Source organism: Colobus angolensis, unplaced genomic scaffold, assembly GCF_000951035.1.
Source record: "Colobus angolensis palliatus isolate OR3802 unplaced genomic scaffold, Cang.pa_1.0 Scaffold26, whole genome shotgun sequence".
In the NCBI taxonomy this organism is placed as follows: domain Eukaryota; kingdom Metazoa; phylum Chordata; class Mammalia; order Primates; family Cercopithecidae; genus Colobus; species Colobus angolensis.
The window spans coordinates 16,367,521-16,382,361 of record NW_012115821.1 but is presented as its reverse complement, the minus strand read 5'-3'; the positions used below and the strand labels follow the sequence as shown (position 1 = coordinate 16,382,361).

Below are 14,841 nucleotides of genomic sequence, written 5' to 3'. Positions count from 1 at the left end.
TAAAGTTCTTAATCTGTAGAAAATGTTTAACGTGGTTCTGTTTGTCTGGCAGAACCCTGACTGACACACCCAGCCCAGTGCCAAGCACATCATGCAGAAACAACAAATGTTTATCAAAATGTCTATCTGAAAGTCATACAAAGTTGGCATTATTTACAAAACTACTTTCACTTACAGCTTATGCTCCACCACGTCATCAAGATCTCTTTCCATGAGAAATATATACATTGATTTTAAGGTGCAAGCCCACAAACAACACCCGCAACTGGATAAGAATATGCTATAAACAAAGTCAAAGCTCTCCTATCTTCTGTCGCATACAAACTAAGGCATCACAGATCCTCCAACTCAGAAGCAGCAGTGGAAGCTAGGAAGAGAACTCCATTCTTTATTTTCATAACAAAGAAATAAGCTCCTTTCTAAAAAATAAGTAGGTTTAAATTTTAGGAAATACAGATTTTATTTCTGGGTTTCCTTGAAACTCCTCCTACTCATCCATTCTTTTCCTTCTTCATCTACATCCCTAATTTATTCAGGACTTTAATTTGTGTGGAATTATCAGTACCCCATGAGTGAGGAAATACTGCGGAGCTGGGAGATAGACAACTGTGCTGCGGTACCATCCTGCAGGGTGAAAGGTCTATGACAGCTCTAAAGAAGATGAACAGTTACAGCAAACAAAAGTAAGTGTGAAGGGGCCAATTGCCGGCAATCTCCACATATCTCAGAGTTGTGAGGATTAAATAAAATAATGTGTAATTACTGCTTCTCATACTTCTCCACCAAACTACCCCCAAGAAAACTGAGAGCGTTATAGGGATCCCTTGAAGAATGGAGGAATAGCCCAAAGCACCCTCTTCATAAGCCCCAAGCAAGAATTTCTTTAAAGTGTAAGATGTTACTTTAAAAATACAGGTAGCACTTATATTCTGTATTCATGTTTGCTATGGTATAAAAAAATACAGCTCTAAATTACTTACTATAATGTAAAAGTAATATGCCAGAAGAGCAGCGACATTTAAGCTCTACCTTGGGGTCCAGCATGGTACCACATCTCCTAACCTGAGGGAATTGGGTGGTTCCCTTTGAAAAGTACAAATGAATGTAAAGCACTCGACACAAGGAATAGTACATAGCAGACACTCTAATGAAGTAGAGATATTATTATTATCATCATCGCTGCTGTTGTTATCTCAAGCAAGGGATCGTGGGCCTGTAAAAAATATAGAATCCTTTAAGCCATGCAAATGTGGTAAGACATAAAGAAAAGTTTCAAGGAGCTACATTGTATATAGTTAGCAGAACAGAGAAGACAGGCATAGGGCATCACAGATGAAGGAAGTTACAAAAATAAATTTCCTTTAAATTCAGGCAACTTTACAAAAGCGAAGTTACCACATTCTCCAAGCCTTCATATAGTGCCTCCACCTAAGTCTCTAGTCTCTTGCAGCTGCACTGAATATGGGTTTATGAGGACTATCAATGTGGTTCATTTGTTTTTCCAGACTCACCTCTTTCTCAGTCAGTTCAGCCTGTAAAGCATTGACCTTCTCTTTCAGGTCTTTGTTCTCTTTTCGGAAAGATTCTATCTCTTCTAGTCTTTCCCGATCATCTCTTTCTCGCTGTTCTTTCAAGCGCTCAATTATTCTCTCCTGTAAGGCAATTAACAAAAAAGAAGAGGTGAGAACCCATCAGTGTATATGCCAAAGCATACTGCAAAAGAAAACAAGAGGTAGTACATCTAAGAAATGCTCTACAGGAATCAACACACACAAGAAACTCAAAATCGGATTCACGGGGATAGGCTGTGCATAACAGCACTTGGGAAGGACAACCAATACAGCTTTTGACTTGTTAATACAAGTTAGCATCACAGGGTTGCAAAGGAACTTAATGTTCAAGTTCTGTGGCTGCTCTTGGTTCATGGTAGTATCCAGCAAATTTCTAGAGCAGCTCTAGAAGAGGCAGCTTCAGACACCAAGACTCCAGACCTGACACAGCCTCGCACAGGAAAGGAGAAGAACATGCCTCTCGGCTCAGCCCTCTTTGCTTAGCCTCTCTATTTGGCATCCAAGAGCCTTCATTGGTTTCTGAAGACTGTTCTCTGGCTGGATGGGAATGAAGTGCGGCAGGATCCAAACCCTCCAGGACTTAGAGCTAGGGCTCATTGTGAGAACTTGAGACAAAGAATCAGCCCATTGTGTATGTGATTTTCCAGTGTGTCTGAGGATGTTTACTTCTCTGTTTTGTCAATGGTTTCTTGATAGTCAGTAGAGACTCCAAAACACTGGCTGAGTTTGAACAAAGTTCAGCAGCAGCTTTATTTTATTGAGGGCTTACTACATGCTAGGCACTGTGATGCGCTCTCCTCATCAGTCTTCATCACAAGCATAAGGGCAGATCCAGTGCTCTTGGTGACAGTGTAGAGGTGAGGAAACCCAGAGCTCCAAGACGCAAGGTGGCCCAGGTCATAAACAGAAGGCCTCCCACATCCTGGGCTCTCGGACTGTCAGCCACATCCAAGAGACCACACTGCCACACACATACACCTGGAGCTATTCAGGGAGATCTGCCTTTGACTTTCACACTGAAATGAAAACACTGCTTTGTAGAGTTGTTTTCCAAAAATAGGGAACCTGCCTGATATCAAAGTAAGAAACTTAAACACACACACACACACACACACACACACACGCACACGCACATGAAAATTCCATCTGCGTAAAGCTTGAGTTAGATTTCTGAAATTAGTTTGAAATTATCCAACACATATCTAAACTTCCTCTCGGATGGTCATGTTAAAAAATACTGGTGCAACAACTGTGGCCAAGGATCCTGATATTATCTTTTATATTCTTATAATAATTGCATAGTACAAGGCAATGCCTGATAAATAAGACAACTATAAAATAGTATTTAACGCAGAGGGAAGTTAGTTTGAACACTTTGCCTATGATTTAAGATCCCCCAAGGAAGCAACTGTTCTACCCCACTGACAATAATTTATGTATCTAATGCTTTCGGCGGAGGAGGTACCATTACTGTTTTCCAATTACTTAAAAACACTTTAAATGAAATATATTATTATAACAGAGGAGGCAGAAATATAACAAATGAATCTATTAATTGCCTATATTTGCTTCTTCTTGATCCCAGACCTAGTTTACCTGCCCATGACAATGGTGAGTGGATGATTATGTGATCCACAAGAGAAGGAAATGGCCATAGTACACGGTCAGTCTCTCAAGAGTTTTCAATGATTTCAGCAACTGAGCCCTTGCTGCCTTTTGCCTACACTACAACCAATTACCCAGTCACCTCTCCGTCCCATCACTTCCATTACATGGCTGTTGGAGTGACATTTCTAAAGCTCCAAAGTGACCTGTCGCCTCACTATTTGGAAACCTTCCCAGGAATCCCTCTGGCTGGACCACGTGGCACTTATTCCCACCCAGCAGCCTTCACATGGTTTCAGCGCATGACCATCCTCCCAGCCCCACTTTCAAGAGGGCAGCACTAAAATCCTTTGAATCTTTTTGACCCACAGCTGGGCAAATCATCTGGCATACAACAAGCAATTAAAAGAGCTGAAGGAAGGAAGGAGAACTCAAATGAGGGATCATCTTGGCTTCAAAGAAAAGGTAATAACATTAAGCAGGCATGTTAACAGCCAGAAGGTGTCAGAATCGTTTGGAAAGTAGGTCGATTTGCTCTAAGCACTTGTACTATTGACTGGGCATTGATGACAAAAAAAATCAACAAGCACTATAATGTTTTTAAGTGTTATTGATGATTCAATACTACAAAATATTTCTCCGTCAATCACAAAACCAATTTAACTGTCAGCCGCGCAGGGCCAGATGTCAAAAACATGTGTTAAAAGGCCCTAATATGCCATGATGTACTTGATTAACAACTAACTTGCAGAAATTCCAACAATGTGTTCTTGTTTTAGTCTTATTTGCATTGGCAAGCATTCCTTGTACACGCATCTGGCTCTGCACAGGTTTAATCTATTTGTGCTTTATCACAGGGTGGGAACTAAATTACAGCAGCCTCCAGCTCCACTATCTGGCTTTCTCCACTGCTTATCTGCTATGTGGCTACAGCAAGGCTTGGCGAGACCAGCTTTAGAAATACAGTGGATTCCGTCTCTTGAGCTTCTGTGTGTCAATCCTAGAACCAAGTCATATTCAATCTTCACTCATGGAGAGGCATTATTCTTTGTGCTCTGTTAATAGTTGAATAAGTTCCTGGAAATTAAAAGGAATAACATACTCCCTAGGATGCCATAATCCAGGGGAAATGGTGAATACTGCCTGATGGATTCTTTTCATCAGCCAAAAGACAGTGAATAATTAAATGTACTTAAAAATCCATGAGTTTTTATTAATCATTTTGTTTCACAGCATGCCTTGTTACAGAGGGATCTGTGCAATTAAATGTGGATAAAAATGGGACTTGTGAGCAAAACTTCACTTAAAGGAGATTGTGATGTTGCCAAAAGCACAAAGATCTTTGAGTTTTAGTCTTATTCTATCACCTGTGAGCTAGGTGGTCTTGGTATAGTCCAGTGGAGGCAGCAAAGTCTCAACCAAGGACCAGCTTAGATGGGGTGGAAACGGCTTCCAGGAGCAGTGGGTTGAGAAGTTAGCATGTGCCATGATTAATCAGCGATGTCTCTCTAGGCCCAGAAATGGGGAATGATGCTGTACATGTCAATATTTTTATTTCCGGGCAAGTCATTTCACCTCATTGAACTCATTTCCCATCTTAAAATGGAAGAGCATAGATTTAGTGTCTTTCAAAGTGTAGCCTTCTGACCACTTGGATCAGAACCCTTTGGTATGTTTACAAATCAGAGGTTCCTGGGCTCCACAGTAGAGCAGCTGAATCAGAATCTCTAGGAAATAGGACCCAGGAAACTGTATTTGAAGAAACCTCCTAGATGATAAGATTATTTGGATACACATAAAGGTTTGATGCATACTGGAATACTCAAAATAAATCTTCTATTCTTTGTTCTAAGATAGAGAACCTTGCCAGTTACTATTCAATGGTTTTATCTGTACTTTTCAAATACACTAGGCATTCTGATTTTGGCACCTTTAAAAAATTCCCTCCACATCCATTGCTCTATTTTTGCTTTTATTCTTCATTGCTATGAAAAGTTAAAAAACAGATGCAAACAGAGTTTGGAAATAAATAGCTCATAAAGCCGGTATGCAGAGCTCTTTTGTTTGACTTGAGCATCATAATTTTTAAAAATCTGAACTTGAATGTTTTGAAATAGACCAGGGACCTGCAGCTTACCATAGTCACCAGTAGTCCCTACTACACTTCAGCAAAGCCACATCCCTCATTTTTGTTCCCTCCCTGGCCCTTCTAATCATCTAAGTTCTCAACTCCTTATCTATAGTCCAATTCAGATGCCATGAGCTTGAGAGTGCAGATCAGCAAACTGAATAATTCATTGCCAAAGGAGTTCCAGGACAGCATGAAACTTAGAGGTCAGCTAATAAAAATGTGTATTTTGAAGACGAGGTACTGAGACCCTGAAAGAAGACGCTTGCCCAGGTGATGCAACTGTCAAGCAGTGAAGACAGTCCAAGGGGGCAGGCTCCCACAGACCTCAGATTCCTTTCCAGACACCCCCTCAGTCTCAAAGGAAGTACTTAAATAAAGGGAGTAGTTTCAGATTTGGGAATTACTTTGGGATTTAAGTTAGATTAAATCAAATCTTAATAAGGCCCAGAAAAAAAATAATAAAATCCTGCCAAGAATTTATGACATGAAAAATTATATGGTATATGTTTACTTCTGTGAATTTTAAGAAAGAAATCAAGAGGTAGAAATGGGATGATATCATACAACCCAAAATATGCTAAATGAACACATAAGTGTTAATAGTTTTTGAATAAACATCCCCTCATTCCAATTTTACAAATAAAACTACTACAGAGAGCTCTGGAAATAAATTATTAAAAGATGAAAAGAGAATATCTTTCCCCGAAAAGTTATCTTATTAAATATTCTTAAGTTTTCAAGTAAAACCTTATAATTCTTATACTTAAGTTATAATCTTTCTTTTTTTTTTTTTTTTTTGAGACGGAGTCTTGCTCTGTCGCCCGGGCTGGAGTGCAGTGGCCGGATCTCAGCTCACTGCAAGCTCCGCCTTCCGGGTTTACGCCATTCTCCTGTCTCAGCCTCCAGAGTAGCTGGGACTACAGGCGCCCGCCACCTCGCCCGGCTAGTTTTTTGTATTTTTAGTACAGACGGGGTTTCACCGTGTTAGCCAGGATGGTCTCGAGCTCCTGACCTCGTGATCCGCCCGTCTCGGCCTCCCAAAGTGCTGGGATTACAGGCTTGAGCCACCACGCCCAGCCATAATCTTTCAATGTTTTAAATTGTTACAGGATTTATAACTTTATTAACCAGCAACTGTTTCTCCTCCATGGATTTTTTGAGCAAAATTAATTTGGAAATACATACTAAATATGATGTCAAATAAGGTAATTCAATGTCAAACTATACATTTTTTTCCTTACAAAATCCTCATTTTAGTTGTTTGCTATATTTTATTTTATTTACATTCTGGGATAGGTATGCATGATGTGTAGGCTTGTTACATAGGTAAACATGTGTAATGGTGGTTTGCTGCACCTATCAACCCATAACCTAGCTATTAAGCCCAGCATGCATTAGCTATTTTTCCTAATACTCTCTCTCCCTCCCACCCCTCCCAACAGGCCCCAGTGTGTGTTGTTCCCTTTCCTGTGTCCATGTGTTCACATTGTTCAGCTCCCACTTATAAGTGAGAACAGGCAGTGTTTGGTTTTCTGTTCCTGCATTAGTTTGCTGAGGTTAATGGCTTCTAGCTCCATCCATGTCCCTGCAAATAACATGATAACATTCCTTTTCATGGCTGCATAGTATTCCATGGTATATATGTACCATATTTTCTTTATTCAGTTTATCATTGATGGACATTTGGGTTTGTTCCACGTTTTTGCTATTGTGAATAGTACTGCAATGAACATAACACATGCATGTATCTTTATAATAGAATGATTTATATTCCTTTGGGTACATACCCAGTAATGGGACTGCTGGGTCAAATGTTCTTTATTGTTCTAGGTCTTTGAGGAATTGCCACATTGTCTTCCACAATGGTTGAACTAATTTAGATTCCCACCAACAGTGTAAAAGCATTCCTTTTTCTCCCCAGCCTCGCCAGCATCTGTTGTTTCTTGACTTTTTAATAACTGCCATTATGACTGGTGTGAGATGGTGTCTCACTGTGGTTTTGATTTGCATTTCTCTAATGATCAGTGATGTTGAGCTCTTTTTCACGTTTGTTGGCTGCATAAATATCTTCTTTTGAGAAGTTTCTGTTCATGTCTTTTGACCACTTTTTAATGAGGTTGTTTGTTTCTGGTAAACTTGTTTAAGTTCTTTGCAGATTCTGGATATTAGACTTTTGTCAGATGGATAGATTGCAAAAATTTGTCTCCCATTCTGTAGGTTGTCTGTTCACTCTGATGATAGTTTCTTTTGCTGTGCAGAAGCTCTTGAGTCTAATTAGATCCTATTTGTCAATTTTTGCTTTTGTTGCAATTGCTTTTGACATTTTCATCATGAAATATTTGCCTATACCTATGTCCTGAAGGGTATTGCCTAAATTTTCTTCTAGAGTTTTTATAGTTCTGGATTTTACATTTAAATCTTACAACTTTTAATAGGACCGTGAAGACTAGCTCTAGAATCATGGGTCTTTTTGTAGCTTCATTTTTTTTCTTTTATTTTTTTTAATAACTTTTTAACTCCAAAAATATGCTTACCCATCTTTTTGTAGCTTTCAGGCTTTTATCATAGAGCCTTGGTTCTCAGACTACAGTTTACATCATAATGACTTGGGGAACTTGCTAAAGTACAGATTCCCAGGCCCTGTGAGGTTCTGATTTGGTAGGTATAGATGGGGCCTAATAATAGAGACTTTCAACAGAGACTTCCTGGTAATTCTGTAGCAACAGAAGAGAAGCCTTCTTTAGGATACACTGGCTTAGGAAACCCACGGGCATTTAAATAATTCCCCCATTCATCATATGGGAAATTTGAGGCCCTGAGACAGAAAAGTACTTGACAGGCTCACCCAGTTAATTAATGGCTCCCCAGTTAATTAGTGGCATAGCTGAGACTGGCCCCTAGGTCCCCTTTTAATTACTTCAATACCCCAGAGTTTATAGGCTGTGATAATGGGGAATATAGGAGATAATCTATTACTCTAGTAGGGCATCCCAGAGGAAAACCCCCACAACATCCCATGCATGTGTGGACAAATCCTGCAAAGTGCTGCAGAATCAAAAAGGATGAGAAAGACAAAGAAAAAGAACATAATAAAATCTACTCCTACACTTTAAAAGTTAACATTTCTTTTCTTGGTTTCAAGCTAAATTTGAGAATAATGCCAATAACATGGGCTTAAAACTGTGCCAGCACAGTCCATGTTCAACCAACAAACAAGCCATCCCTCCTGAGGATTCCCAGAGAACTGTACCTGCACTGGCTCTTATATTCAGGAAGTGTTGGAGGAGAGGAGAGAGCCTATGCAAACTCAACTCCAGGGTCTGATACCTACGATAGATGCCCAGAGAATGAACTCATTTAGCCAGAATGAAATGGACTAGAAATCATTTTAAAAGTAAGTCAACATCAGAATGAGCTATTTGCCTAAAGGATTTTATTCATTCATTCATTCTCTTATTCAAATTAATCCCTTTAAATGTAAGTTAGAAGGAAACCCTCAGGATGGCATCCCATCCCCTTCAAGGTAAAAGCCAATTTTTTAAAATCTTGTCTCACAACAGCCTGTGAAATCTGCTGCCCTTCCTCTCCCCCACATTCTTGTACTTGCTTTTCCCTCTGCCAGGACATTCTCCCTCCACAAGGGCTCCTGGCTCACCACTCAATTTCAAGTGTTTCCTTAAATGCCACCTTCTCAGCAAGCTCCTACCTGGCCATTCTACTCCAGCACTCCCTGTACCCCTCCCTGCCTTCTTTTCTTTTATAGAAAATACTACCCTCTGAAATCCTAGGCATGTCACTTATTTATTATCTGTCTCCTCATCACCTCCACTATAGTCTAAACTCTGTTAGAGCCAGGATTTTCACCTATTTTCTTCTCTGCTGCATCCCAGGGCTCAAAAGAGGACTTGTCACATGGTGGCAGCTCACTCAACCAGTATCCACTACTGAGTGAGCATCCCTGATGCAGGTTATGCTGGACACAGGGAATGGAAAGATAACACACACATAGGATATGTTTCTTGGGTTTGGAGTCTAGCAGAGAAGAGAAATTAAAAACAGATAAATGAACAATTAAGAATGTGACATGAGCTCTGGGGAGTTCATGGTGTTCTTGAGACATAACGGGGATACCTAGGAGGTGTCCCTAAGGAAATGATAAAATAATAATAATAGTGATAATATTACATCTCCTATTCTAAACACATTCCATATTTTCCTGCATTTTCTCCTCAACATAATCCACTGAGGTGGCTATTATATTACCCCCTTTTACAAATGGAGAAACTGAGAGGTGAAGTAATTTGTCCACAGTAGAAAGTATCAGACCTAGGATTTGATCCCAGGCAGTCTAGCTCCAAAGTCCACATTCTTGACTACTGCACAATACAACTTCTCATCAAGCTGACCTCTCAGAAGAGGAGGAATTAATTTTGCAGAGAGTAAGGAATATCCTCAGCTGGGGAATAGCATCTACAAAGAGTCTGAGGCAGGAAGGAGTATGGTACACTTGAAAATCTGGAAGCCCCACATAAGTAGGGCACAGAGAACCTGGAAAAAGAGAGATGGGGGATGAGGCTGGAAATGAAAGAAAGAATGAGGGAGGGAGCAGGCACACAATGTGGGGGCTTGCCAGATCAGATGGGAGACGGGACCCTGGGGGCCAGGTAAAGGATTTCAATTTATGTCACCATAAGAGCAACGGCAAGCTAGTGAAGGTTTTTAAGGAGAGCCAAGGCTGCGATGTAATCAGATTTGCATTTCAGAAAATGCCCCTGGCTATAGTGTGCCAAGTCCACTGAAGAGGGCTTGTGTGGGGAGAACAAGGACCAGCTGGGACTAAAGGTAGTGTTAGCAGAAGAAGAAAAGCAGGCACATTTAAATGCATTTGGGTTAACTTTCCCCAACTCTGTTTCCCCACATCCTGATTCCCCAGTTTTTGAGTGCATGCTCACCTTCTCTGACAGAGCTTCCTCTAGCGTTGCCAGTGCAGTATCTGTATTACTGGAATCCGTCTGCAAGGACTTCACTCTGTCTTTCAGGTTGGTCAGTTGCTTGTCTTTATCCCTAAGTTGTTCTTGCAAGTTTTCAATCTAAAAATAAAAATCAATATTTTAGTGCATATTTGATTACATATCCTGGGCCAAAATTCCTGAAGTGGCTCTATTAATAAAAAAAAAAAGAAGAAAAAAAAAAGACCTGAAATGATAGAAATTGTCAGTATGAGGTTATGCTTTGAGGTTAGACTCCAGGCCATTTTGATGAAATCTTCATTTCTCCATATAGTTCAACTCTCTGTATTTAAATGGTGATACAGAGGAGCAGAGTATCTCCCTCCATACAAAGGTAAGCCCTTCTGACACATATGTAAGCACTATTATTTCTTTGTATTTCTATCCCTTTTACCAGCCTTTTAGGTCTCAGGTCAATAGGCTTGAACTTGGTACACTGAACCAGGGAAATATTATGGAAGACAAATTCATTGATTAAACAGACATTTACTGGGGAGCCTATTCTGCACCAAGCACCGTATCAGTATATGGCAGATCCCATGTAGCCATTCACTCACTCCTTTATTTCAGTATTAAAGTTTGTGATATGCCAAATGTTGTCAAGTGGCTGTTTCAAAGTAACCACATGAAAAGCCAAGTAGGTTATCACCAGCAGACTGTTAATGGGAAGAACTTGTGATATAAGTCAAATGTAACAAGTACTAAACACTCCATTTGGCAACTAAGTCATGTGCTGGCAACCAACCAGCCACTTTTATCCACTATCTGCAGCCTGAAATAAACACGCCAAATAGCCGATTATAATGCCTGTCCAGGAGCAGCAGCAAGGACTTTCTTCTGGGCATTGAGGACATTATCATTCATGTTTTTATTCTCTGCTTTCAAACCATGTATTTCTTATCTAAGGATTTAAAAAAGCCCCACTATACAAACAATTTATTCGTATTAAGGGTTTTAAAATGACAAGGAAAAAAAGCAGTACAACTTTAAGATAAGTCCATTCAAAATATTTGCATTCTGCACCCAACTTTCTCAGGGAATCATTCCAAAAGTATGTTTCACAATGTACACTCAAACAAATTTTTTGATTACTTGATTCCGTTAGCATGCATCTGGAATGGTAATCCAAATAATAATAGTAATCCCAGTAGTAATGAGGAGGAGGAGATGATTACAATGACAACAGAGGTGGCAGCAGTAGCAGCCTCAAAAATAGCTCTGGATGCAAAGACAATGGCTCTGCTGACCTTCAATCTGGAGGACATGGCCTTAGCTAATTTTTTCAATGGCTACAATGGAAACCTGTAAGCTTTGTGGCCTAACAAAGATGGAATTTTTCCTTCCTTCCTTCCATCCTTCGTTCCATCTTTCTTTCATTCATTTTTTTTTTTCTTCTGCCTTGAGATAGACAACTTAGAAACTCAGGTTACAGGTCAAATAATTATTCTTTTTCTTTATCAAAATGTAATGTGTTCCCATCCAGCTGCCACTATGAAAATTCATTGCCACTCCATGGAAAACACAACAATTCAGAAGGCATAATCATCTCCAGTCAAAACAAAGGCTTCCTCCCTTCCAGACAAATGTTCACACACAAGTACACATGAGTAAGAATATGGATGGTTATATGTTAGAATGATACTGGTTATGTGGAAGAAGCCAGCAGCTGAGAGGACTGACTCTTGGAGAGACGTATGTTATTACTTTGAATACACCCATGGATACATTTGTGTACACATGTGTACGCAAATCCTTAGCAGTTCTGAGTAAACTAATTAAATCCACTGGCCCACCCTGGGAGACAGTGCCCTGGGCATAAGAGGAGGACATTAGCCTTGGGGCAGTAGTAGGCAGCACTTTCAAAGGACTTTGGGCATGAGAAATAGAGGTCAAAGGAAAAGTGGCTGTGCACTTATGTCACAATCCCTGGGGCCTCCTCATATAACCAAAAAGACTAGGGAGACTGAGGGTCAGGGTCCTACTGGAATGCAGGTAGGGGTTAAGAGCTGGAGAAATAGGAATGGTAGAGACTGAGGGTCAGGGTCCTATTGGCATGCAGGTAGGGGTTATGAGCTGGAGAAACAGGGATGGTGGCAACTGAGGGTCAGGGTCCTTCTGGCATGCGGGTAGGGGTTACGAGCTGGAGAAATAGGGATGGTGGAGACCAGAGACATGCGGGTGGTATATCTGTTTATCTCACATCTAAGAACCCAGCAAAAGAGCCAATGATACTGCAGGCATGACTGACTAATAGAGCTGGAATTAAAGATGCATTTATTGAGCTAGGGATGTACCACTTTAAGAAATGCTGCACAAAGATCACCAAAAATGACTCTTAAGAGAAAAAAATAAGGTACAGAACAGTGTGTAGCATATAATCTCTTGCATAAAATTTGAAACATCTATAAATAGATAAATATATCTGGAAAAAATCACAAGAAATTTTAACTTTTGTGGGGGTAAGGTCTGGGAGGCAGAAGGAAGAGGGAGTTTCTGGTTTTCATCTTTGTACATTTGTGTAGATTTCTGCTTGAATTTTCTAACCATGTGGGTTTTATTATTTTTAAATGTCAATCAGGGTTATCCAGCGGGTAAAATTGTGGGCCATTTTTGGTTTATATTTTTATATAAAATAATAAATATTGTGCACAAGAGTATATAATAATTTAATAAATAACACAAATGCCTACTTAATACTAAATTGTTCAAGTTGCCAGCAGTTACTGATTGTTGATATATTTATTTATTTATTTAATGAGATCTAAATATTTTTTCTTTTATTTTAGGTTCGGGGGTACATGTGAAGGTTTGTTATATAAATAAACACGTGTCAAGGGGGTTTGTTGTACATAACATTACATCGCCCGGGCATTAAGCCCAGTACTCAATAGTTATCTTTTCTGCTCCTCTCCTTCCTCCCACCCTCCACCATCAAGTGGACCCCAGTGTCTGTTGTTTCCTTCTTTGTGTTCATAAGTTCTTATCATTTAGCTCCCACTTATGAGTGAGAACATGTGGTATTTGGTTTTCTGTTTCTGTGTGAGTTTGATAAGGGTAACAGCCTCCAGCTCCATCCATGTTCCCACACAAGACATGATCTCATTCTTTTTTATGGCTGCATAATATTTCATGGCACATATGTACCACATTTTCTTTATCCAGTCTGTCATTAATGGGCATTTAGGCTGATTCCAAGCTCTTGCTATTGTGAACAGTGCTGCAACGAACATTCACATACATATGTCTTTATGGTAGAATGCTTTATATTCCCCTGGGTGTATACCCAATAATGAGATATTGGTATATTTAAACCATGGCCTATTATGCAAGTATTTAAAATCCTGTTTGCGTAGCATTGCTAACTAAATGAAAATAGTAGAATCTTTAAAAAGCAGAATGTAAAAGAGTATGGCATTAATTTTGTAAAAAGAAAAAATTATTGCATAGAACAAAAATATATATAAGGAATCTACTAAAATGTTTTATTTGGCAATGGGGTGACTAATGATTTTATTTCTCCTCTTCATGCTTTTCTGTATCTGCCAGTGTGTTTTCATTGAGTGTAAACAGAATAAAAAGATATTTTAAAACCAACTACAAAATATCAGAGTGGTTAAGTGAGTTTCGAACAGTAAGTTTTTGCTTTTTAAAAGGACTCTGCAGGAGAAAATATTCCTTTCATACTCCAAAGATGACTGAATTCTTAAAATTAAAACTTAAAAGACTGGAGAGAATATAAAATTTTGCATCTTTTTAAAAAGTACTGCACATTTTTTCTCATGTTCACAAATTGTTATGACATTTATATGAAAAATGTTGGGAACCTTTTTCTTCAAAGGGTGAGGTTGTGCATAGTTCAAATAGCAGGAATTGGAAAATAAGCAAATTGAAAACAAGGGTTAGGATGGGAAGCTTTGGGGGTGGAAAGTGAAGGGGTTTTTTGAGAAATTTCATACTGCAGAAATGGACACCACCTTAGCAACACAGACAACAAAGTATGAGATGACCCTGAGCACAAGAGAGCTAGAGAGAAACCCTGCCCTTTCCTTTGACCTGAGCTGCCTTCTGGTCATGGCTGGGAAGATTCAGAAGGAGCCAGTACTGCTGAAGCAATAGCTGCGCCTTCTGGGGCAGAACCCTGGAAAGGAGGTAAGAGAGGAGGAGAGCTCAGACCCTGGAGGTCACTTGACAACCCTAATCCTAAGGCCTTTAGCTGACTTCTGAAGCTCTGCCCAAGAATTAATGGGGTCCTTAACTCTGGGCTTGCCAAGCCTGAGATGGGCCAATGTTCAGCAGGGGATCTTTGTTGTGAATTTCACACAAGTGTAGTCCTCAGCACAAAAGGGGCCCCTGACTAACAGCCACAGTCTCCTTGACTCCACATTTGCTCCTCCTTCCATTTGGTCTCCATGCTGCAGCCAAGGGTAAGCTTCCTAATATACAGATCTAACTGTATGACTTCCTTCCTTAGAACCCTTCAATGTCTCCCCATTGCCCCCCAGAAAAAGCCCCAACTCCCTGATAT

General features: G+C 39.8%; 1 protein-coding gene across 2 annotated transcripts in view; it reads right to left on the bottom strand.

Moving 5' to 3' along the window:
* The window catches only part of ERC2 (ELKS/RAB6-interacting/CAST family member 2), a 987,567-nt gene that overhangs the window by 516,611 nt on the left and 456,115 nt on the right, over positions 1 to 14,841 (bottom strand). For both annotated transcript variants that reach the window (XM_011947267.1, XM_011947268.1), the window contains exons 8-9: positions 10,260 to 10,397; positions 1,512 to 1,652 (exon numbers count right to left, since the gene is read on the bottom strand). In XM_011947267.1, the coding sequence (XP_011802657.1) occupies positions 1,512 to 1,652; positions 10,260 to 10,397 (279 nt within the window). The remainder of the gene's footprint in view (positions 1 to 1,511; positions 1,653 to 10,259; positions 10,398 to 14,841) is intronic.